Source organism: Anguilla rostrata, chromosome 10 (assembly GCF_018555375.3).
Source record: "Anguilla rostrata isolate EN2019 chromosome 10, ASM1855537v3, whole genome shotgun sequence".
NCBI lineage: Eukaryota > Metazoa > Chordata > Actinopteri > Anguilliformes > Anguillidae > Anguilla > Anguilla rostrata.
The window spans coordinates 40554259-40579852 of record NC_057942.1 but is presented as its reverse complement, the minus strand read 5'-3'; the positions used below and the strand labels follow the sequence as shown (position 1 = coordinate 40579852).

Genomic DNA, 25594 nt, shown 5'->3' with positions numbered 1-25594 from the left:
CACACTGCAGTTCAGGCAGGGAGTAGAACTGCAGCGAGATCTAATTAAGCATTCGCACCTCAGTAAAAATGGATGCTTTTGAGGTGTGGGGCACGTTTACACATTGCCATGATTTTCTATAATATGAATCAGTTGCTTTGGATTTTCCAGAACTGTTGAGTTCACACAGGCATAGCCCTCATTTCTATGTGCATTTTACGGTACATTTGGAATCAAAACAGCATACATTCATGCTAATGCTAATATAAATTATTACCATTTTATAACCTGCAAATCATATTGCCACAGGTCTAAATAAATGCTTTGAGACCGCTTAATTTAAAATTTAACCATATTTTCTACCCATATGGATCTCCACACTGACACACGACACACGCACTTTGTAAAATGGGAGAGAGTGCAGGTTTTTCCATAGCGTGTAAGATGAGCTGTTGATTCTTTTCACCCTGCTTGTCACCAACTGACCTCACACAGAGGATGGTTCATATGCATAAGCATATGACAGACAAAGGGGGGGTCACTGTTTCGGAATGACTGACATCCCCACATCACATGACAATGCTTTCACCAATCACAGCCTGAAAGCAAACACAGTGCCTCTACAGGATGAGCCACCAGCCAACCAGAACAAGAACTAGTTAGGTTACGTCAGAACTGGAACTCTGTGAATCCATTTTTAAAAAACTATATCCTATACATCCTAATAATGAGACCTTCTAGATCCCAGGGGGTTGTGATGATTGTGTCAGACACAGCCCAGGGGGGTTAAAATGACTGTGTTTTGAGACAGGCTCTCCAAAGAGAACACACCCGCGATTATGCTCCACATATTCACCCCTGCAGCAAACTGCAATATTTTTTTTTCTGGAATTTCCAGTTCCGTGTTCACACAGCGTTCACACTCCTGTCATTTACCTGCCATTTCCATGCGATTTGTCAACCAGGCAAGGATGTGAATCAGAAGACTAGAAGGGGGCGGGGTGTTGGGGAGTTAAGGAATGCTCTGCAATTCCTCACCCCCCGAACCCAACACCCCCCCCCCCCCCACCCCCCCGTCTTTACAACATTTTGCTTTTTGCCTAACATACCTCCCTATAATCTCAGGGCTTAGGCCAGCACTTTGCAAGCCTTAATTATGAATGTTTTTGGTATTCATGCCTCCGGTGCATTACATTACATTACATTACATTCATGTGGCGGACGCTTTTATCCAAAGCGACATGCAATAAACGCATGCTGAAGATCGTTGGAACAGCTACAAAACGCAGGTCCGATGAAAGGTACAATACCCATTATGCAAAAGTCATTCATAGCCGTGAGCATCCACTGCAGTCCACAGAGTAAGCATAGGCTAGTTCAGAATGTTATGGCAAGTCCAACTAGGAGGCATGACGACGAGCTACAACATCAAGACAATGATCCACGTGCAATGCAAGTGCTGGACGGAGATACAAGGAACAAGATAGAAGGATATAAATCGCAGGTGCGGCATAAGGTTCCCACCGTCTAAGGGCAAGAGACACTTTGGTGGAAGGGGCAAAGTGCAGTAAATTTTCAGAAGGGCCGGCAGTATCAAATACAAATTTGAGTCATCACAAATACGTCCTGGGAACGATGGTGATGCAGATGACTGGAATGTTACCTGTCGGAACAGGTGGGGTAGGCTAAGCAAGCGTGTGGGAGGAAGGACAAGCCATGCCCATTTCCACTTAACATAAACGGAGTTTCGAAATGAGGAAGACATTCTCAAGAACAAACCTACGACACCAAACATGCAGATGGGGTCAGGGAGCACCCAGCAGACAGCTGGGTCCAATGTCCAGTGGGTTAAGATACACACTTGAGGAAACCAGTTTTGATTGGTGGAATGCTGATGGACAGCTCACTGAACCAATCAATGGAAGCCAATGCCTTGTCCAGTGCGTAATGTACACCATGACATTTCAGTGGAGCACGTCAGGTTTCTTTTTTTTTTGTGGGGCGGGGGGTCAGGTCATGCACTAATTGACCCTCAGCTTGACTTTACCACTCAACGTCAGTTGTTTGTTCAATCTTAGAATTGGCAAAAAAAATGCAAATAATATTTTTGCTTTTTGAAATCTTTGACTATTTTACCTAAACAAGCAAAAAGTAAAAAACATGATGAAACTAAAATGATTTTTTGTGAATAGCAGTTGAAACGGGGGGTGGGGGGTGTGTGCAATCTTGGATCACAGCAGTAATAGCATAGCTGGGTTTGCATAATGATGAATAACCATATCCCTGAACCTGAAGGCAAACAGACTACTTATATGTTTTTGTGTAGTTTTTATTGCAATAATCATAGCCATAAATTAGAAGCAATTTAAATACGCATAGTAAAATTAAGATAATGCCATTGTGCCCTTGAGCTTAACCTGCATTGCTTCAGTATATATCCAGCTGTATAAATGTACAGTATGCAATGTAAATACGATGTATGTAATGTAAAAGTTGTGCAAGTCGCTCTGGGTAAGATGGTCTGCTAAATGTAATGTCATGTAACATAATGTCCACCCCAACCTTCAGCCCCAAAGCAACAGGCCCAAAGCCAGATTATTACAAACCAGTGAACAATTTAATTTTCCAAAAAAAGTTATTTACATTATAAACAAATGCACAACACATTACCGCATCACACAAAATAAATTATAGTACACACAAAATAAATCAAACGCATAAATCCTGAAGATTTACAATAGGCTTAAATTTGTACAGTGTTTTCACAATGAGCACAAACGTTCACAACACCCCCCACCCCCCCCCTCAAACATAAAACAAATCAGTCATGCCCCATACACATGTCCAGTACACAGCTCAAAACTTTGCAGTATGTGCAACACGCATTCGAACATCCCAACACCTATGTGTTTTGGCACTGGAGGGGGACGCGGGGAGGCGTGGGGGTGCGGGGGCCTGGCCGATCGCGTCACCAGTCAGATCTTGAACGCCCCGTGACAGAACAGTCTAGATGTTTCTGTGAGGTGCCACCAGGCAGGTGCTGTAACTCTGTCCAAGCAGTGCTTCCTTCATAATTTCAAGAGTATGTGAGAACCAACCCATGGCCAGCCGTACGGCAGGCATGTCCCAATGCCGTCAGGCGTCTCATTGGACAGTGAGGTCCATGTCATCGAGCAGCTGATTGGACAGCCGCCGCATCCATTCACTGTGCACGAAGTGCGCTTAACTCCTGGTGCTGGCACAGGTCCCGTTCAGTGACAGTGGCTCCTGGATAAGTGCATAGTCTCTATTTAAAAGTGCATTCTACAAGAGAGAGAAGAGAAGATTACACAGGATGCATAACAAGGTGTACATTTTTTAAAATTTGCTTTTCAAACATTCCACACCAGCCTACTACTTATTTAACCACAGAACCCAAGTTTTTTTTTTTTTTTTTTAAATAAACAAAGAATAAACATTGAATACCCAATCAGAAATGTCAAGGTGAATGAATATTGAATGGTTCTCCTCTCCGATCGGTGGGATTAAAAGGCCATTGTGGAGTGAAAGCGGAGCTGGTACCTTTTTCTTGGCTTCACCTCCCAGCCGTCACGACATTTAACAAACGTCAGCACGCTCCCTTGGCCGATGTCAATGGCAGCAGGGTCTTGAGCACAGAACGTGAACCTGTGTTCAAAAAAAAAACAATCAGGTTAAGACGCTCAGTCACATGAGCTTACACACATGCCATCCTGCCAAAACAAAAACAAAAATTACTTTTGTTTTTGGAACAGAATGCAGAAACTGCACACAAACAGACTTATCGGCAGAAAAAATATCCACCACTCCCTTTCCTCAGAGATGCTTTTTAGGCCCAACACCATGGGCGAATTACTGACAAAGCCAATGGCATGGGCAAATTACTGACAGAGCCAATGCTATAGGCAAACTACTGACACAGAGCCAACACCATGGGCAAATTACAGACACAGAGCCAACACCATGGGCAAATTACTGACAGAGCCAACACCATGGGCAAATTACTGACAGAGCCAACACCATGGGCAAATTACTGACAGAGCCAACACCATGGGCAAATTACTGACAGAGCCAACACCATGGGCAAATTACTGACAGAGCCAACACCATGGGCAAATTACTGACAGAGCCAACACCATGGGCAAATTACTGACAGAGCCAACACCATGGGCAAATTACTGTCAGAGCCAATGCTATGGGCAAACTACTGACACAAAGCCAACACCATTGGGCGTAAATTACTGACACAGAGCCAACGCTGTGGGCAAACTACTGACAGAGCCAACGCCGTGAATGAATTACTGACAAGAGTCAAGGTGGGTGTGCGTGTGTGGAAGACCAAAACATTCCAGCCACTCACTTCTTCTGAGTCTCTCCGCACTTGACCCGTATCCGTCGGACCTGCAGGCGCTGGTTGGTGGGCACGCTGGACCAGGTCCAGAGCGAGCTCTTCAGGGACTTCCACATGGAGGACCAGGAATCGGACGCGCCCTCCCAGGAGAGCTTGATCTTCAGCAGGTCCCCAATGTCGCTCTCCGTGAAGACGAGGAAGGTGTTCGTCAGGTTGAGCCCCACTCTGTCGGGCCTTGGAGTCAAAACACAGGAGTCAAACTTTTGCATGAGAAAAAGATTTGCATAGAAATTTGTATTGCCTTATATTAAAATGAGCCCCATTTTGGCTGTTCATGTAATAATTATACCCCAGCAGCAATGTGTGTGATAACACAGAAATTTGAAACTCATCCGATTTAAAAACTACACATTCAGAAGAATGAGATTCACCACACCCCTGTTTATACAGTATGTTTCTTCAGTATGGTTTTGAATTTCACACAGTGTACAGACACATATGCGAATTACAATTTAATACAATTTTTACGAACGCAGTTTATAGGCCGCATCTGACATCAAGTGGAAACACTCAGAATCCTAAATTCTGTAAAATGTAACATGAGGCATCAGCTAATTTCTGAAACAGTTCAACGAGAACTGCATTTGATTTTGGTCGGGGGAAAAAAAAAAAAAAAAAAAAAAGTTACCACAGATTCAAAAACCGGAAGCCTAATTGTGGCTTAGTGTTGTTAGCTTCCCCACAGAACTGTACAACTGTACATACAGCACCGTGAGCGTCATGGAGATTTACATGGTAGCACAGTACTTCCTTTTCTGTCGTCATCGCCTAGTCCCTCAGCCACGTTACCGTTGACTACGCTACTGCGCGACTGTGACATGTGACAAGCGCCACCATCACATCTTCAAATGACAGTAATCCACCAGGCACCACGCCTTTGGAATGGGCCATTATTGCAGAGGATACGGTAGCAATTTTGGTCGCGGCGACACGGATAGCAAAGGCGGCGCCTTTTGGACGCAGAAAAAAAAAAAAAAAAAAAAAAACCAAACGTTATAAGCATCCCTGATTGGAGGATACAGGCCAGTCGCGTCATACTCACAGCTCCACGCTGATGTCGCTGGTGTCGCTGTGGGCGCCGTACAGCTGCACGGTGAAGGTGGGGTCCGCGTCTTTGGCCTGCTTCCTGTCGAACACGTGCATCTTCATCTGGTAATGGTAGCCTGCGAGATCAAAGGGCATGGCTGTCAGTCAACAAGTTGCCCCCGATGTGCCAGATCTGAATATCGAGCGCGCGCTTTATGGGGCTTGCTGGGCCGTCTGTCCTGTTAAGACACAGTGCACAGATGGGCCACATTGTTTGGCGTCAGCCTGACCGCAAGCCTGAACCGCAGTGTGATAAGCAGCAGCAGACAATGGCAGGGGCTTTTGAAGACAGCACACGCTCACCCAAAACTGATAAAGGCGGTTGCAGCATGAACACTGAGGGGCTTTCCAAATTTAAGAGAAAAGGAGGTGGGAGGGGGGAGGGGGGAGGGGGGGGGGGGATGTGTGAAAAGTTTCCGTTGCCACAGTGACTGTGGTTCCGTCACCTGCGCTGCTCGCCCGGGATCTGAGAGGGTCCGGGGCGGCGGGGCGGGGTGGAGCCGGGCGGGGTGGGGCCACTGCTCACCTGCGAAAGGCGTGTCTGCGCGGGTCTTCAGGTACATCCTGCTGTTCCTCCTCTTGCGCATCTTCTTGGCGTTGTAGCCCATGTTGTTGCAGCGGTTCTTGCGGCAGCTGAGGCAGATGCCCTTCTTGAAGCGGTCGGGCCCGGTGCACTGGTAGGCGAAGCTCAGGTGGTCCCGGTTCATCAGCGAGTCCACGAACAGGTGCACCGCCCGCTCGTGCTCGCACTTCATCACGTCCACGAAATCTGGAGGAGGGAGTCAGAGTTAGGGTTGGTAAATGGTAAATGGACTGCATTTATATAGCGCTTTTATCCACAATTGATGCCTCTCATTCACCAGAGCATTTAGGGGTTAGGTGTCTTGCTCAGGGACACTTCGACATGCCCCGGGCAGGGGATCGAACCGGCAACCCTCTGACTGTCAGACAACCGCTCTAACCTCCTGAGCTATGTCGCCCCAGAGTGAGAGTGAGAGTTACTTTACTGGTCATGTTTAAAAACATGACATTTGTCCTCTTGGCGCACAGACACCAAGCTGTCACCACTGAGCAGTGCCACGCCCCCCCACTTCTGAGTCAATGCAGACCAGAGAGCAGAGAGAGGAGCGCCGGAGTCAGACTGGTTTTCTGGCAGGCTGGCACACGCTGCCGCCGCCGCGGTCTGGAGGAACCGAGCCGCTGGGCGTGAGAAAAGGGCGTGGAGGAGATCGGCGGGAGGAAGGGCCGAGGCAGGAGTACTCACTTCCTGCGGCCGCAGTGGAGAGCACGTCCCCCAGCCCGCAGCCGGGCTGCACGTCCCCGCCGTTGGGGTAGATGTCGATGTCCCCGATCGGCTGCTGGATGCCGATGCTGACGCCCAGGGCCTCCCGCGTGTAGGTGTGGAGGACGTCCACGAAGTCGGCGTCGTCCGGGGACAGCCGGCGGTCCGAGTCCACGCCCTCGAACATGGGCCCGGCCGGGTCCAGCCCTAAAAAAGGCGCAGGAAAAACCCTTAATCCCTTTTTTAAATAAATAAATAAATAAATAAATAAATAAAAAACGCCACCCTCCCGTTCTCCACAAAGACACACAGTGTACCTTTACACAAACAATGGAAATTACAGAGAAACTAAAATTTGTACTACAGCCAAGTCTGGGAGCCCTCTAGCACAGGAGGAGCCGGGGGAAGGGGGGTGGGAGAGGAGGAGGGGGGGGGCGGGCAGAAACTGCACAGTCAGCGTGAGAAATACAGTGGCGGTACATGGGGTAATAGTACAGGCGAGGGGGGGTTGGGGGCAGTAACAGCACAGTAAGCGTGAGAACTACAGTGGCGGTACATGGGGTAATACTAATGGGGGGGGGGGGGAATTGCCACATTTCTCACCAGTAATCCTGCCAACTGTCCCTCGCACAAAGGTCCCTGCATACCCAGCGACGTGTGCGCCCAGGCTGTAGCCAATCATGTGGACTCCCTCCAACGGCAGCTGGAGCTCGTCCTGTAAAAACACAGACAGCTGTGAGCCCATCGGCTCCGACTGGCACTGATCGACACTGACATACAGGGCTTCCTCCCCCTCCCCCTCCCCCCCCCACCCCAACAATACAACACTGACATATACGGCTTCTCCCCCAACAAAACGCTTTTCACCAACAAAACAACACTGACATATAGGACGACACATAACGACGCTTTTCCCCCTCAACAACACGCTAAGAAAGACACAGCACTTTGCCCCAAAAACCCGGTCGACAGGAAGCCTTATATTACACATTCCACTGACAGGAACTAGGGCTGACCTATTCCAACAGCTGGAAAGTTCTAACCTGACCCCTTAAGAGATCACCATCCCTGGCTGGACGCACTGATCTTTACGAGGTTTAATTTGCAATGTGAAATAAAAAAAGAGAGAAATCTTCATAGCAAATAACTCCTTAGCTAGCGAAGGATGTGAACGGTCTTATGTGCACGTAGGAAAGGCAGCTCTGGGTGTTCGTTAGCCTTTAGCCTTTAGCCTTGCCGAAGGACCCGGCGACGTACCTGGAGCCAGTCCAGGAGGCGGGCGATGCTGTGGCCCACCAGCTGCGTGTTGTTGACGGCGTCGGGGTAGAGCTGGTGCGCCAGGGGGATCCAGTCTACCACCACCACGTTGGCCTCGGCCTCCCGCCGCTGCACGGCCGACACCAGCTGGTGCATCCACCTCTCGAACATGCCACTCATCTGTGGGGCGGGGGGGGGGCAGGAGAGCGCGGGCGATCAATGCACCTTTCAGAACCCGCCCGCGCCGGAGGCATTCTGGCAACAACGTGACACATTCCACCGCGGCCACGCAGACCGCACAAACCGCGCAACCCGCCGCCACCGAAAAACCAGCGCCGACCACACGGGGGCGCAATACGCACTGCTGCACATGAAATGCTGTTACAATACCCACAAGGAAAATACATTACAAAATTACTTTTCAGCAGGTTAACATAGAAGCTTTGGAATGTGGAGACGAAGGTCTCTACCCCCCCCAACGCAGAGGGCACCACACACATACTCGCACCTTGTACACGTACCCAGGATGGGCTTAATTCATTTTACTCAACATGCTAATTAAAACATCCAACATTTAAAAAAAACTTCTAGCATTCTTATCTCATTTTGAAGAATCTTTAAAAAATTTCCCTTCCTCCTAATGTCCAAAATTGCTCAGCAGACTGACCATCTTGCAGAAAGCAGACACTCACCGTCCAGCCATGAATGATAAGGATGGTCTTAGATGTGGCATTGAAACCACACTCCTGCAGACACTCCCGTCGACCTGGCTGCAGGTAGCAGCCGTCCTCATCCAGGTCCAGAGACTTCCGCATATTGAACTTAATCAGGGAGTTCGGCCCGTCCGCCTCACTGCCGTCCACAGCGGGAGGCTTTTCGGTAAAGTCATCTGTAACAGTGAATGGACGCATTTAGATTTATAAATTACAATCCACATCAATAACGTGCTGACAAAGGGCCAGAGAATTAACTTGCACCTAAGAAATTGAGAACTTCCCCGCGTATTCTCTGGCAGGACCAGAGCAGCACCCAGTTCTAACTGCACGGGAAGGTGCCCGACGGGTTCCACACCTGGGCCTCGTGCCAGCAAGAGCGTCCAGCAGAGGTGGTAGGAAAGGTCAAGCTACAGCCGTCCCGCGCGACTCCGACAGGGTCACCTGGGGTAGAAGCGCTTCTGAAATCAGCCTCCGATATAATTGCGACAGGATGGTACACATAAGCGGGATGGCTTCCAAGAGATGCCGCTACCCTGAACTTTATCTAGAACTAGCCAGCGAGGCACACGCAGAGACGAATTATCACGCTCTTTAGTAATTTGTTCCCAGACTGTATCAGCCCCGTGCGGATCGCAGAAAACCTTACCAGAGAATTATTTAAGAGCAGACATGGGTATTAACCGTTTCATCATTCGAATGAGGGACATACTGAGAGCAGAAACGATTCGTAAATGTCAAACGGAGAATACCGTTATCCTGTTCCACGTGTAGTACAGACCTTGGCCGTCTCGCCAGAGTCCGTTCTTGGTCCCTTCTAATAGCTTAGCTTAATTCAAGCTTAGCCTTGATAATTTATTTTAGAATTTTATTTCGTTTACAAGGTCACTGCCCGTAGATGATACGTGAATATTTCCACAGCTGCAACGTGGCTTCTCAGGACTGACTGTGCCGGTTTAAGTTACTTGTGCACTGAGATGGGGGGGGGGGGGGCTTTTAAAAAAACTCATCCACTTCAGGCAGCAACGCGTAATCCAGTTTCTTTCGCGAAGATATTTGCCATCTCAGAAACTGTCCTTTCGTACCAGCAGTAAAATCTATAAATATAGTATCTAAAAAAATAAATTAAAAAACTCAAAACCGAAAAAAGGAAAGAGTGCACACGGTAATTACATTTAAAGGGAGAAGCGATCGCTGTTCCTGAAATCGCAGACATGCTACGTGAGAACTTTATTACAGCATTTTAATTCAATCCCAGTTTCTCGTTCTCTGAACTCTCGTACGAACGAATGCGGGCCACGACTGACGATGCTGCACGGAAATGCAAGATTCGCACAATAAACTACTGACAGCGTTTAGTTTCATTCCACTGCAATACATTTCATTAATTCAAGGTCATTTAAGCAGAAATCGCTTACGTGATCAATAGACGGTGGACAAGTGGATCAGTTTAGTTGAGTGTTAGGCTACATCGCGCGATCATGGAGTCACATCACATGTGTTTGACAAACTCTTTAAGAAACTGTAATACGTTTTAATAGTAAAAGTTTTCAACATACGGTGAAGGTATAACTTAAGCCAAACTCTTACCTTTATGAACTCCATTTCCACCAACTTTAGAAGTTAAAATGACAAAGGACAAAATGACAGGAATCCACAATGTATTGTAGTTCATTTCTTTCCTTACAGCACAGATACAGACCCCCCCGTCTCGTAATAAAGTGTAATATTTAACTGCAATATTTAAAACAATCCAGTGATTGCTGGGAGGTAGTTTGTGAGATTGTTGAGTGGAGCCGGTCTTTTCTTTTATGCGTTGTGTGTGCGTGGCCTGAGGCGCGCTGCTCATTAGTTTTAAATAGTTTTCTTTCGGTCATCTGATCATCGGCAGATCTTAACTGGAGGATTCTAAGCTTCCAATTGGCCAAGCCCCCGAATTTACGTTTAAGGGCGTGACAAGAACGTTTGAATGAAATTTTTTAGCCTACTACTCGAGTTGCGTCTTAATCCTATGCGGGTTCATTATTGAAAACAAACACAGTGCTATCTCGTTCCGTTGCGTTAGTTGGACTGGAGGTATACAGTAGGGACACAAGTGACGTATAGGACGAAATGAATCAACAAATAAAGCGGGGTGAAGTATACGTACTGTTTTATCATCAAAAATATTTTGTTTTACATAACAAATGTACTTATAAATTAACATCCGTTCAATGATGCCGACAGGCCACACATGATCTTGCTCTGTATTTATAAAAAATATCTACAGTATCCTGGATCCACGACGAATATAAATACACTCATCACAAAATGTTTCTCGTCGTGTCCTGTAACTGGATTGGTCATGTATTGCTTCAGTCCTTTTTTGGAAAATGACAAGTCGTTCAATATGATAAGTGAACACAAAGCCGCGAGATCCCAGTTTGTTTGCCTAAGGAACAAATACTGCTCATGCAGTAGCGCAGTAACTTCTGAAACCATACAGCATAACTAGGCTGCTGGCATTGACTAATGTACACGTTCATTTCTACACATTCATATACAAGTGCTAATCAGTTATTTGAATTGTTCATTTATTGTATTCGTGTTATCGTTGTTTTAGCTGCTGAAGAATGTCATGACCTTCACAGTGTATAGCTGGAGGGGAAAAAACATCAAAGACTGACGCCATGGGAAACTATGTCGTGTGAGGTGGGGTGGGGTGCGGGTGAGGGAGAGGGGGGAGGGGGGGGGAGGGGGCGGGGTTGGTATTACCCCATGTTAACTCGGGACCTGGAAGCTGGAATCTCCATGTCCAAAGCGTCTGTGCCAGATTATTGGATCAGGCCATCGGCTGTGAAAACTGGACTCACGTAACAGACAGCGTCTCACAATGACTCCCCTGTTAACTTACTGCGAATAAATTCGGTAAATGTCGCTGAAACAAACTACACCTTCAAGGTCATTCATTGGTTTTCAGAATCACCCCATCACGTGACATCCTTACAATAATCCCTGATGGAATGCACAACACGACAATGTCTGGTGTGTGTATATAATTACAATATCTTTGTTTCACAACAGAGAACACCTTGAACTCAAGTGAAAGCTTTGACAAAGTACTTTAATTTCACGCAGCTGAAAACAGACTTAACTGTGTACATTTACTTACAGCTAATAGACGAATATCCAAATATTTCCTTTCATAAATTAATGATAAAAATTATTCATTATTTAAAAAAATAAATGATTTGGTATTTGGAGTTCATGCAAAACAATGTTAAAATAATCAGGAATTGTATATACGCATACACACACATACACTCACACAAACAGACTTAACAGTGTACATTTCCAAATATTTATTTTCATAAATTAATGATAATAAATTATTCATTATTTTAAAAATTGAAGTTCATGCAAATACCAAAGTTAAAATAATCAGTGTGTAAAATTTTACACACATACACACACACACACACACACATATATGTATACACACACCATCTTCATACTTTCATACTTACGCACATTACACCCACAGCCTGCCCCTGGTGGTCATACCCGTAATGGCCATATTATGAACAGCATTTAAAAGCTGGACGTGAATTGGGATATGCAGAAAGACTTTTTACCACGAGTCCAGTTATTTTGTAGTCTGTGTCATATCTCATCTCTTACACAGTGGGGTTCGAATGGTGTTATTGAAGAGAAACATTCAGGAATCTGATGAAATGGCATTCATGTGACACAACGTTCTATTATGCGTTGCACAACAGCTGGGGTAGGCTGCTTACACAAGAATGAAAACAAAAAACATCGTAAAATGCACACATTTATCTGTTCAAATAAATACACATAATATGTATTCTTATTCTGCCACACAGTTTGTTTTCAGTATATGCTGTACCTCAACATTACATTCACATTACACTTTTCTACAGGGCTACTCACTAATCATATGTATCTTGATCTCAGACTTGTAGTTCTTTTATTGTGCCTGGAAATCATACCTCACTTCTATCTCAAGACTTAGCCATAGCTTCACTGTGTGAACTAGACTTGATGTCCATGGCTATGGATAGCTGCTTCATGACAGAATTGCACTTTATCTGACCTGTGTTCTGCAGTCGCTCCAAGGACCTTCAGTATGCACTTACTATACATTACTTTGGACAAAAGTGTCTGCCAAATTAATGCAGCGCAATGTATTGCAATGCAATTAATGTAACACTGGAAATTGCTGCATGAATATGTTGCTCCTTGTGCAGGTTGGGTAAGGCTGCCACAGCAAGAGTACAAAAGGAACAACTGGTGGTTCAAAAGGGAAAAAAACTGGAGACACACAGTTCAATGAATGTATTTTACACTGAGCTGAAAGATCGTAGAGGCAAAAGAGACCCTGTGCTGTACCTTCACTATCCCAGTTGTAGCACTTTGACGCCCTCTAATGGCTCAACGTATTAATGCAGCCTCTGGGATACATGGCAGTGGTTTAAATAAGTTCATAGTGGTCTCTCTCGCAGGTATCATTGAGAAAAGAAGCTAGCAGGCCGAGACACGTTAGTAAGGAATCTAGACGGTACTAGCACAGCATCTATCTGACCATTTTGCCGACAAGAAGGCTAGCCACTTAGAAATCAAGATAGGCCTATCTACAGCATAGCTCATCAATATGGATAGGCTACTAAACTGTCATTATTAACTAGAATGTAGTATTTATTGGGAATATTAAAAATTACAAAAAATTTTATACAAATGAATTGGACAAATTAACATATTCTTAAATAGTCATATTTAATACTTGGTTAATAGTTCTTTGCATTTAATGACAGCCTGAAGTTTCTTTCTTTGCCCACACTTTCCTCTTTCCATCACCTTTGTACAGGTTAATACTCATATCATCTGTCCATAAGACTTGGTTCCAGAACTATATGGTTTTTGCATCCTTTTTAGCAAACTCTAACCTGGCCGTTCTGTTCTTAAGGCTCACCAGCGGTTTGCATCTTGCGGTGAACCCTCTGAGGTTATGCTGGTGTAGTTTTTTCTTTATGGTAGTCTTTGACACACCTATGCCCACATGTTCTTGATCTGTTAAACAGCTAAAAAGGGGTTTTTGCTTCACAGTTGGAAGTGTTCTTCAGTCAGCCACTACAGTGGTTTTCCCTGGAATGCCTTGGAAGGTCGTTTGCTATTGCTGAGCTCACCAGTGCGTTCTTGCTTTATAACAATGTACCACATCGTTTATTTTGACACACCCAACGTTGCCGATCGACATATTCTGAATTTTCAGCCTCATGATGACCTGCTTAACTGGCATTGACACTTCTTTTGTCCTAATGTAGAGAAACAACGGCAACAGGCTCCAAATGCAAATGCCCCATCTAGATTCAACGCTAGACTTTTTGTTAGCTTTCTTGTGCATGAACTAATGATGCAACAACAAAGAGCCGATCAGCCAATTGTCAAATTACATTTGGTCCCCTAAAATCCCCCATTTCTATTAAAAAAGGGCTGTAATTCCCAGACAGTTCAATATGGAGGTAAATGTCCTCAAATTAAAGCTGATAGTCTGCGCCTGAACCTCATTGTTTCGTTTCAAATCCAATGCGCTGGAGAACAGAGCCAAAACAACAAAAATTGTGTCATTGTCCAAACACTTATGGACAGCACCATAGTTATATAGCATACATTGCTATTTGTTAGTAGTGTTACTGTTAGCAGTACAAGCTGTGCAAAAGACAAAAAAATCCTCTCTGATAATTCTCATTTTCAATTAATCTTCATTCATAACTAAAATCCATGTCCTCTTACTAATAGTAAGGGGATTCTGCCAGGTTGGTGAGTAGACTGGTGTGGGGAAGGGAGGTGAGTAGACTTGTGTGGGTCAGAAGGTGAGTAGACTTGTGTGGGGGTGGGTGGTGAGTAGACTGGTGTTGGGGTGGGTGGTGAGTACTGTTGAAGGGGGTGGCAACTAGTGTGTTGCTGTGATGGGTGGTGAGTCGTGTAGTCTTGGGGTGGTTTGTGAGCAGTGAGGTGTCCAGTGAATCCATTGAAAAATGCATGATAGCTCCATTCAAAAAACTATTTTGTGTTTATTTTACCTCTGTAAGATGTATTTTATAATTATAATAACAATTATTATTATTATCATCATCATCGTCATAATCATCATACATGGCCAACCGTAGCTATGTACCTATGTACCTAATCTATGTACCTCGTCGCTATGTAGCTAGCTAGCAGAGAACCATTAAGCTACTCCCCCTGGCGGTTGTTTAACGATGCAGCAGCTCTCCGTCTGTACAGCGGTGACAGACGGCGAGGGGGAGGTAAAGAGCTGGAAGCTCAGGATCCTTCATGAGAAAAGAAGAAAAAGAGACCGAGTCACGGCTTCAGTTCTCAAAAGCAGTATCCTTTTGTGTGATCCGTGCCCGGGAGCCCGAGGAGGGGGCTGTGTCAGCGTCTGTATGATGTCCCGACATGAAGGTAAGAGAAGAAAACACAACTAACGTTACTGTGCCGGAGAAGCGTCCAGCGAGCCGTTAGCATGCTAACTGCTAGTCGAGGGTTGCCATGTTTGTACTGTGATGCGCTGGATGAAGCTCATGATGGCCGCCGCCATGCAGTTTACCCCAGGCCGCAGTTTCCCCGTTTGCCCAGGTCTCTCTGCCGGGCGAGTTGCAGCCACCGAGCTGAGGTCTGCCTGCGCCAAATGAGCGCAGGAACGAGGCACAAACATGAGGCTAACGTTACCCCGGCAGCTATCGCCCCAGTTATGGAGAGAGGACCCTGGTTGAGTTCCCCGTGATCTCAGCGCAGGCCACTTTGGTCTGGTTGCTTGTTATTACCGGGTTGAAATCGTGGATCCGTTGCGGCCGCTCAGACCCCGGTCGCGGAGGTGGTGAATGCACTGTCATCAGGGGTGAGGCCTGACGACGGCCTTCTCCTGTAAGCGGCTAATTTAGCTAGCCAGCTAACGTTAGGGAATTCGTTTAGCTTTTTGCTTGCGTTAGGGGACTGGTTTAGCTGCTAGCTGAGGGCAGGGAACTGGTTCAGCGGCTGGTTAATGGCAGCTAACAGCTGAACCAATGGGAATGGTTTTAGCTGTTAGCTAGCTAGCTAACTGGTTTAGCTAACCGGACATTTGGCGATTTGCTGTTGTACAGTGCTTTTAATGGAATATGTAGCTAAATCGCTAGCTGAAGTTAAAGGGTTGTCATCAGACTAATTTTTCTGGCTAGCCAACTGTTTATGTTCTGCTTTATAATGTATTCGCTAATGATCCAGATCACCTGTTTCCGTCATATAAATATCCTACTGTCTGCATAGCAGGCTAACTTATCAATGGTGGTTATGTCATTCTACCACCCAAGTGCGATCACCTGCCTAAATTAATGTGTTCTCTGGGGAGGCAGCTAAGTTAATTACTGTGATCGGCCAGTGCAATGTTGTCATCGCTCGCCTGGTGAAATCGCGATTATAATTTTTTTAAACGGCGGATAACTAAGTGCCGGTGTAGTGTTAGGCCTAACCGGCTACGCTAACAGCTAGCTCAGCAAACTGCACATAGTCTAGTGCTTAGCAAAACGCTTCCATGGCACGTAGCTAGCCAAGTTACTCCTGAAAGGTTTAAAGACATCGAGTCAATAACCAGTCCAGCGATCTTTCTTAATTAATTGGTTACCCATCGTTGTAGTTTTAGTGTCCTTTTATTATGTTTGGAACACTGATAAGCTTTATGTTTCCAGGTTACGTTAGGTGCTCTGTAGGTGAGTGAAATGAGTGATTGCATAAATCTTTAGTTGGTGGACTCCCTATTAAGCTCGATAAATATTGTAATGTTAATTGTATTACCATAGCTAGAAATTGCAGTTTCGTAAGTTTTGCACCATGAGATCGGGGAGAAATTTTCTTGGAATCGAATGGTTACCTAAATGCATCGGTGAATGTAACACTGCCTGAACTAGCGAATGATCAAGTCTAAATTCATTTTTTTGCCGATAGAGACGTCACCTGGAACTGTAGTCTATTATTAGATGCGAACTACGTCGGTATGTCCGAGTTTAATACTTTCATTAGCAGCAAACAACTTACGCGTGGGTGACTTCGCAAATTGACATGCAAACACTGAAATTTGCTGACTTATCAGGGGTCACGCATAATCGCATTTAAAGTGTTGCATTATTGGTTTAATGAGTTGATTTAAAAATTTGTTATGATGAGATGCTGCTGATTTTTCGGGAGATGTCCCTCATGTTAAGTCTCCCAGTCGGACAAGCTAATCCTGTGGATTAACTAGTGACAGTTAACCATGGCGCACAAAGTCAGGAGTGTCATAGTGCCTTCCAGAACTATCCACACAGGCGAGAGGCAGATGCTCAGTTCTAAGTAGTGGTCAGGTACTGTGAGAGCAGACACTCAGCCCCAGATGTTCAGGTACTATGCGAATGAGATGCTCAGGCTCTGGTGTTCAGGTACAGTTAGAGGCAGATGCTCAGGCCCTGGTGTTCAGGTACGGTTAGAGGCTGATGCTCAGCTCAGAGTGTTCAGGTACCGCAAGAGCAGACGCTCAGGCTCAGGTACTGTGGGAATGAGATGCTCAGGCCCTGGTGTTCAGGTACAGTTAGAGGCGGATGCTCAGATCGAGACATTGTGGTACAGTCAGAGGCAGATGCTCAGGCCCTGGTGTTCAGGTACAGTGAGAGGCAGATTCTCAGGCTGTGGTGTTCAGCCTCCAGGCCTCTCTGCAGACTAATGTGTAATGTGTTGGCTGTTGCTGGAAGGATCCTGTTAAACAGAAATGAAGGAGTAGTGTGAAAATGGGTGGTTTTAGTCATGAAAGGTCCATTGGCTTGTCTGGATTGGGTACCATTTTATCCCGAGTGTCTTGGTAATAGTCATCACCTGGCTGCCACCCTGGACACCTAATCATGCATTTGTTTCATTAGTTGAAACAGTTTGCAAGCCCTACAGCAGGTGGCTAGTTGGCTATTTAGGATTAGTATGTGAGGCTGTTTGAACCAATCAGCACCATGTATGGTGTCTGTGCCCCTGAAGATCTAGAGGGTTTAAATACCTGCTTCAACCAGCAGGTGATTGACACCTGGAACAGCAGGAGATTCAGGTCCTCATCCAGTCAGAGGCTGCAATTAAGCAGTAATTAAGAAGTAATTGATTACTTTGAGCGTGGAAAAAAAACCCAGATTGGAAGAATACAGTTGAACATCGTTTATTTCTCAGTACTGACAGGCGCTATGGGAATTTCTGTCAATAAGCCGTAGACCCAAAGAGGCTGACATCTTCAGAAGTTCCCACAGTTAGCTAGCGAGCGGGCTAACTTTAGTCCGTGCTTTATTTAGCAGTATCCCTGGACTGCGTCTCTCAGAAGCCTCTCCCACAGGGAAGAGTGTCTTTTGCTTCTTCGGTGTGAACAGAGGGATGCACTGTGCAGGATGCACTCATGATGAGGAAGCTGTGAGTCTGAGATCAGCTGGGGCAACAGTGTTGGTGTCTCTGGATGGAGTACACGCAGAGTACGCATTCAACCATATTGTGCCTTAATAACAGTAATAAACTGCCACCTACAGAGACTTCCTTGTGCTGTGAGTGCCAGTAGCCATGCTTAACTGTGATTCTGATGGACACAATTGTACTGAGATTTGATGTAGAAAATGTGTTCTATATTTTGCAAATAACATTGTCTGCAGAGCCATAGCAGTATCAGTGTGCTTGCAGTGTTAACCTGAGTATACAGTGTCAGTGTGAGTTTAGTGTTATAGTGACAGTATAAGTTTATAGTATTAATGTGTGTTTACAGTGTTATGTTAGTTTACAGTATCAGTGTGAGTTTACAGTGTGAGTGTGAATTTACAGTGTTATGCTAGTTTATGGTGTCAGTGCTAGGTTACAGTGTTAATGAGTGTGAGAGGAGAAATGGCTATGATGTAAGCCTACAGTATCGTATTCGCAGTCACTGTAAAGACAAAGTACTTCTTAGGGTTAGGCTGACATAAGTGCTTCAGAAACCTCTAGTTCAGCTGCTTCCAGCTTCTGGAATTTCAGGCTCACCCCAGAAGTGCTACCCCAAAATAAAAGCATCACCTTTGCATGAGCAACAGACCCATGAAGAAAGAGTCGCTTGTTTACACCGTCATAATTTAGTGCAAGTTCTCATTTTTCCTGTTCAGTCTTTTCCCCAGCATGATTGACACATGCTTGCACTGTGATCGGTTTTAAAGTCTATGCTTAAAGGGGGTGGCCAGTCTACAATGAAAGAATAAGCTATTCCTGGTAATGTACTGCAGTGCAGCTGTGGTCATATGGAGAACATCCCCTTTAATCTGCCACCCACAGTACAGACTGGGTGTAAATGTTCATTGTTCTTTTAAAGTAGCACTTGTTTAATAATAGTGTTGCCCCTAACACGCAATGCAGCGCTATGGGGTTAGCATTTGAATTGTTAATTTATCTTTTTTTTTTTTTTTTGTGAAATTTAAGTAGGACTTCAGTCATTATCTCATTATTATTTCTACATGCATTGCAGCCATCATTGTGTGGTATTATTCATGTACCAGAATTTACAGTGAAATTTACCAAGTAATTGCACATTGTTGTTAAAGCATTTTTCATGTGTTCAGCATTTCTGGTGCCTGCGTGCGTGTACATCAGTGTGCGTGCGTACATCAGTGTGTGTGTGTACATGAATGTTGCGTTTCAGGGTCTGAATTTAATTTCCTGTCTTCCAGGTGTCAGCTGTGATGCGTGTTTGAAAGGAAACTTTAGGGGACGCAGATACAAGTGTTTAATTTGCTACGACTACGACCTGTGTGCATCGTGCTACGAGAGCGGAGCCACCACCACCAGACACACGACAGAGCACCCCATGCAGTGTATATTAACCAGGGTAGATTTCGGTAAGTACCCCCATGCAGTGTATATTAACCAGGGTAGATTTCGGTAAGTACCCCCATGCAGTGTATATTAACCAGGGTAGATTTCGGTAAGTACCCCCATGCAGTGTATATTAACCAGGGTAGATTTCGGTAAGTACCCCCATGCAGTGTATATTAACCAGGGTAGATTTCGGTATACCAAGTGTATATTAACCAGGGTAGATTTTGGTAAGTACCCCATGCAGTGTATATTAACAGGGTAGATTTCGGTAAGTACCCCCATGCAGTGTATATTAACCAGGGTAGACTTCGGTAAGTGTATATTGAAATGTGATTGGCTGTTTGGCCGGATGATGATGCGTTGTAATTCTTTTTGTTGCTGCAGACTTGTATTACGGTGGGGAGGCTTTCTCAGTTGAGCAGCCGCAGTCCTTTACCTGTCCGTACTGTGGAAGAATGGGGTACACAGAAACATCTCTACAGGAACATGTCACTTCAGAACACGCAGAGACCTCCACAGAAGTGGTGAGTACCCCCTACAACCACGCCCCCCCCCCCCCCACACACACACACACACACACACACACAAGCCCCCACGGCCACGCCCTCAAACCCAAACCCCCATGGGCATACCCTCACAACTGCTTCATTGTGAGGGTGTGTATGTAGGGCTAAAAATAAGAATTTTATATAGTGACCTCTTCAGAGCACTTTTCATCATTGTTGAAAGCTTGATCAGTGTTGGATCAGTGTTCAGATCTGGGTCAGTGTTGAGAGCTGGATCAGTGTTGAGAGCTGGATCAGTGTGTCGAGCAGGATCAGTGTTTAGAGTACTTGTCTCTGTTTCAGATCTGTCCCATCTGTGCAGCGCTACCAGGAGGTGATCCCAATCATGTGACAGATGACTTTGCTGCACATCTCACACTCGAACACAGAGCACCTAGAGATTTAATATCCTTTTATCCATGTGCATTTCACCGTGTGTGGATGTTTTAGTGGTGTGGTTGAGTGAGTAGTTTGTAATGTGTGTAATGTATGCAGTGTGTGTTGTGTATGCAGTGCATGTGTGGTGCACGCAGTGTGTGTAGTGTACACTGTGTGTAATGTGTGCAGTGGGTGGTGTATGCAGTGTGTAGGGAGTATGAAGTGTGTGTGACGTATGCAGTGCATGTGTAGTGTATGCAGTGTTTGTAGAGTATGCAGTGTGTGGTATATGCAGTGTGTAGACAGTATGCAGTGTGCGTGCGTGTTTGTATATGTGTGGACATGCGTGTGTGCTGTGTACTGTACTGTACTGTATTGTGGGTGGGTGTTGTCCTTAACCTGGCTGCTCAGGATGAATCGAGCGGAGTTCGGCATGTGCGCCGGATGTTTCACCCTGGCCGGGGTCTAGGGGGGCCACGGGCACGCCGATCCAACATGCACTTTACCAGCAGCTCCACCGGGGGGCTCTCCACCTCCCAGAGCTCCTCCTACTCTCCAAGCAACAGGGAAGCTATGGACCCCATCGCAGGTAAAGAACAAGGACACCTGGCTGTGTAAAATACTTGCACAAAGTAAAAGTACACGCACACGCACACACGTACATGCACATTCTCACCATAGAAGGTCCACCATATCCTCTCTTTCAGCTCTTTCGCTGCCGTGTGGAGCTTATTTTTAGTCCCAGGTAAGCACAAGGTGTGCAGTGTTCCAGTCTTTCATTCCCAAGTCTGTAAGTATATGTGGTCAGCATTTTAGTTTCTGTCATATTTACTGTCAGGGCCCACGTCTGACAGTGTTTCTCCAGCAGAGCCAGGTTCTCCTGCAGCCTTTGTATCGTGAGTGACAGCAGAACCAGGTCATCTGCAAACAGAAGGAATTTTATTTCCTTGACATGGTTTTTGGTCAGTGGATGCAAATTGCCCCAACATCATGGCCAGTGATGAACAATGTTGGACACAAGGCCCATCTCACTTTAAGTGAGGAAGCCTTTTTTGGGTCATTGACTGTACAGGCTGAGGCTGGGGTGATGTGCCAGGACTATTGGAAATGTGGGTCTGGGTTCCTCCCAGAATGCATCTGTACATTAGAATGGAGATGAGGATCGTTGTATTTGGGATTGGGTGGTACGGTGGCACAATGGTTGGCACTGTTGCAAGACGGAGGCTCCGAGTTCGAGTCCCGGCCGTCTGGATCCTCTCTGCGCGGAGTTTGCGTGTTCTCCCCATGTTTGCCTGGGTTTCTAGTGGGTACTCTGGTCTCCACCCACATTGAAAGACAAGCATGTCACTGGCCTCAGAAGTGGAGTCGCCTGGGTGCTGCCCTGTGGCTGCCCGCTGCTCCTAAGCAATTAGGATGGGTTAAATGCTGAAGACAAATTACTCCACACTGTTCAATCAAGTGCTTCTCATCTTATTCTGAGTTCTGAGTGTAAGGGTTACTCTCTCGGATTAATATTTTAATGGTGCATCATTTTCACATTGTCCTTCGCCCTCTCCCTCTCACTCCCTCTCTCCTCTCTTCCTGCCCCCCCCCCCCTTCCTCCCGCCCCCTTCCTCTCCCCCTCCCCTCTCTCCCTCTCTCTCTGTTCGTCTCCCTCTCCCTCTCTCTCTCTCTGCAGAGCTGTTATCGCAGCTGTCGGGCGTGCGGCGCTCTGCGCAGCTGAACTCGGCCGGTCCGTCTGCGTCGCAGCTGCAGCAGTTGCAGATGCAGCTGCAGCTGGAGCGGCAGCAGGCGCAGGCGGCGCGGCAGCAGCTGGAGACGGCGCGCAACGCCACGCGTCGCGGTAACCCCGGCAACATCAGCACCACCGTCACGCAGACCAGCAGCAACGCCAACCCCGCCCCCTCCGACAGCGCCCCACCCGCCTCCCACAGTTCCCAGTTCCTCCTTAGCAGGTGAGTCTCTCCCGTTACGCTCCCCGCCCCCCCAAACTGCTGGACCCCTCCGTCCCCTGCCCCCCCATTTCGCCTTGGCCTTGGTCCCTGCGCACTCCCCCTTTCACACTGGCCCTGCCCCGCCCCCCCAAACCACTAGCGCTCCAGTCGCCTCGCCCCCTGCCCCCCTCTGTTCGCCCTGGCATCACCCCCCTCCCATCTTTGCCACGCCCCCTGCTGCAGACGGCGCTCCTCTCTCTCTCTCCCCCTCCCCCCACCCCCGCAGGCTGAACGAGCCCAAGATGTCGGAGGCGGAGCGGCAGGCGCTGGAGAGCGAGCGGGCCGACCGAAGCCTCTTCGTGCAGGAGCTGCTGCTGTCCACGCTGGTGCGCGAGGAGAGCTCCTCCGACGAGGACGAGCGCCGGGACTTCGCCGACTTCGGGGCCATGGGCTGCGTGGACATCATGCCCCTGGACGTGGCCCTAGAGAACCTGAACCTGAGAGAGAGCGGTCGAGGAGGCAAGGAGCCCCCCGCCCCGCCCCTTTGATGACATCACACCTCGCAGACAGTGTCCAGTGCTGTAACTGCCAGTGAGAGTGGACAGCAGTTTTTTTGTTTGGGTTTGTTTTTTGGTGATTGTAATTTCAGGTGTCACCCTTAATACATTGTGTACATTCATAAGAGGCCGAGTGAGAGAGAGAGAGAGAGAGACAGAGAGAGAGAGAAACATATATATATGACTATATAAAAATTGATAATCAATTCCACATAACTAATTTTTTTTTACTTTAGCAGGTAAATGTAGGTAACGGTGGCAGAAGTTGCTCCTGATTTAAAAAAAAAAAAAAAAAAAACTCCACATTCAGAAGAGGAAACTCCCCATCTCTAATGAAGCTGCTGTCTGTATTTATCAATATTAATGAATAAAAAGTGCTTGGATGGTTTACCATAACTAGTGCATGAGGCTACCACAGCTCGCATGAGTTTTAATGGCTTTGTCATTGAAAACCCAAAGCTTTCTTTAACTGTTTTTAAAGGTTACTTGAAAAGGATTTTGAATCAGATATAGAAAAAAAAAACAATTGAGGAATATTTTTATTTTAAAGACTATATCCTGCACCTACAGTAGCTTCTTAATGCAATGTGTTCATCCCACAGCAGGAATCCCCCCCCCCCCCACCCCCTCCTCTGTGATGTCATGACTGGTCAGGTGACCCCAGTCTCCTGTTTGTCTACGGTCCTCTCAGTTGTGCTACCAGGAGGTGGCGCTGTTGGTGAACTTGTGAACTGCCATGAAAAAAAAGAAACACACTCTCACACACACACACACAAACCCAGTTTGGAGGCCCCTGAGGAACTCTTTGATAGAAAAAAAAATCTAAAGTATGGAAAACAAACACATTGCTTATGACGTCATATATTGTGCTGTTTTAGTGAAAAGCTGTTTGGACACCAAATGTAGTTTTACTCATGCACTGGTCCTGACATTCTTCCCATCCTGCCCCTTCTTGATTTTTTTTTTGTATGTTTGTTTTTTTTTTTCCCCTCCTCTCATTGGTTAGACTCTCCAGCTGAGAGGTACCCCAGCTCCAGGTGTAAGGGGAGGGATGCAGGTGTTTAAAAGAAAGACTATTGCTCTCTGCTAACAATGGCACCTTCTATTTATTCTGAATTTTGTCTGACATGATTGTTTTGAAAGCCTTGTGATTGAATCATGCCTTCATGCCTATACTCCTCTGTAAAATACAATGAGATGTACATTGAATTTGTGCGTTAACTTTCATAATGGTTGAAGGACATGGGCGGACTTTCTTTTTTTAAATGTAAATTTAGAATACAATAAAACCTGCACACGGCTTTTGATGAAACAGCGCAGACATTCCTGAGCTGCTGTCTGTGTGTGTGTGTCTGTGTGTCTGTGTGTGTGCGTGTGTGCGTGTGTGTGTGTGTGTGTGTCTGTGTGTCTATTTGTGCGTGTGTGTGTGTGTGTGTGTGCGCGCACAGTAGCTCTGCACCTCTGCCTGCCCAGTCAGGGGTTAATTTGGCTTTCTGATCTTCACACACGAGTTCAGGGAATTTGACGTGTTTGGAGACGGTGTGGTCGTGTTCTGTTTGTCTGGTGAAAGACCCGTTGTTTGAGAAAGAGCAGGTGCTGGTGGAAGGTCTCGTGTGATTGGGCAGGGCTTCACCCCCCCCCCCCCCCCAAGTTCATAGCTGAAGAGCATCCGGCATCACCGCGCAAATATTTCTAAGCAGTGTAATGTTCTCTGAGGGCAGCTTCATTATACCCTTGTAATCTCCCCTAATTTAAGAGCCTTCCACTGCCAGTTTAAATAATGCATGCAGAGCATCCCAATGCATTGCAGTATCAGAAGTAGAATGCTTGCTTGCCAGCATTGTAGACCCTTTGTGGGCTTCTCTTTTAGTTATCGCTTCCAGTGTCATGAAAGTTTTTTTTTTTTTTTTTGTGTGTATTTAAGTTAATGAACCTACCTGCTGACAGTGCCACGAAAAAGCATTTGCCCCGTTCCTGGTTTCCTCTGTTATTGCATATTTGTCGCACTGAATGGTTTCGTATCTTTAGGCAAAATGTAATATTAGACAAAGGGAAACGGAGTAGACACAAAACACATTTTAAAAAATTTTCATTCATTTAATGAAAAAAGTTATCAAACACCCATGTCACCCTAGTGAAACAGCAATAGCCCCCTTAATTACTCAGCCAATTAACCAAATTTAATTGATAATTGAATGCAGATTATTGAACACAACCAGGCTTGATTGCAGCCAGCCCTGTTGAATCTAAACCTCACTGACATTGAACCTTATCACCAGAGTGAAGTAGTCACCACGAAGTTTCTACAAGCACACTATATTATACAATGAAAGGAAATTCCAGAAGAGATGAGGGAAAACATTTGAAATGTATTAGTCTGGAAAGGGTTACAAAAGCCATTTCTAAGGTTCTTGCACTTTACTGAACTGCAGTGAGTCATTATCCCCAAATGGAAAATACTTGGAACAGTGGTGAATCTCAGCCGGCTGAAATTTCTCCAAGGGCACAGCGACAACTCATGCAGGCAGTCACAAAAGATCCCAGAAGAACATCCAAAGA

The 25594-nt window shown here is 46.1% G+C and overlaps 2 protein-coding genes across 3 annotated transcripts; one reads left to right on the top strand and one right to left on the bottom strand.

Annotated features, from left to right (window-relative positions):
- Positions 1-2574: 2574 nt before the first annotated feature.
- Positions 2575-10592, bottom strand: LOC135233512 (endothelial lipase-like). The gene is made up of 10 exons (XM_064297138.1): positions 10337-10592; positions 8726-8922; positions 8034-8213; positions 7380-7491; positions 6759-6983; positions 6021-6263; positions 5451-5571; positions 4358-4582; positions 3541-3645; positions 2575-3282 (listed from the first exon to the last, which is right to left on the bottom strand). Exons 1-10 carry the CDS (start codon positions 10419-10421, stop codon positions 3270-3272), a joined length of 1506 nt encoding a protein of 501 aa, XP_064153208.1. The 5' UTR covers positions 10422-10592; the 3' UTR covers positions 2575-3269.
- Positions 10593-14994: 4402 nt separating this feature from the next.
- On the top strand, positions 14995-24347 carry LOC135233511 (E3 ubiquitin-protein ligase KCMF1-like). 2 transcript variants are annotated; one of them, XM_064297136.1, is made up of 7 exons: positions 14995-15214; positions 19474-19641; positions 20006-20145; positions 20470-20571; positions 20956-21133; positions 22223-22499; positions 22765-24347. In XM_064297136.1, the coding sequence occupies exons 1-7, from the start codon at positions 15010-15012 to the stop codon at positions 23024-23026; spliced, it is 1332 nt and encodes a 443-aa protein (XP_064153206.1). In that variant the 5' UTR covers positions 14995-15009; the 3' UTR covers positions 23027-24347. The 2 variants fall into 2 exon arrangements, with proteins under 2 accessions (XP_064153206.1, XP_064153207.1); XM_064297137.1 differs by lacking the exon at positions 14995-15214 and adding an exon at positions 15252-16497.
- The last annotated feature ends 1247 nt before the right edge of the window (positions 24348-25594 follow it).

Bases quoted from the DNA above. Each gene is read 5' to 3' on its own strand.
- LOC135233512 (XM_064297138.1), bottom strand. From the start codon at position 10,421: ATGAACTACAATACATTGTGGATTCCTGTCATTTTGTCCTTTGTCATT. The intron at 7,492-8,033 runs GTACGTCGCCGG...GTGTTTTTACAG, and splicing joins GCCTCCTGGACTGGCTCCAG to GACGAGCTCCAGCTGCCGTT. The intron at 6,984-7,379 runs GTGAGAAATGTG...CGCCTTTTTTAG, and splicing joins GACAGTTGGCAGGATTACTG to GGCTGGACCCGGCCGGGCCC.
- LOC135233511 (XM_064297136.1), top strand. From the start codon at position 15,010: ATGCAGCAGCTCTCCGTCTGTACAGCGGTGACAGACGGCGAGGGGGAG. The intron at 15,215-19,473 runs GTAAGAGAAGAA...CCTGTCTTCCAG, and splicing joins TATGATGTCCCGACATGAAG to GTGTCAGCTGTGATGCGTGT. The intron at 20,146-20,469 runs GTGAGTACCCCC...TCTCTGTTTCAG, and splicing joins CAGAGACCTCCACAGAAGTG to ATCTGTCCCATCTGTGCAGC.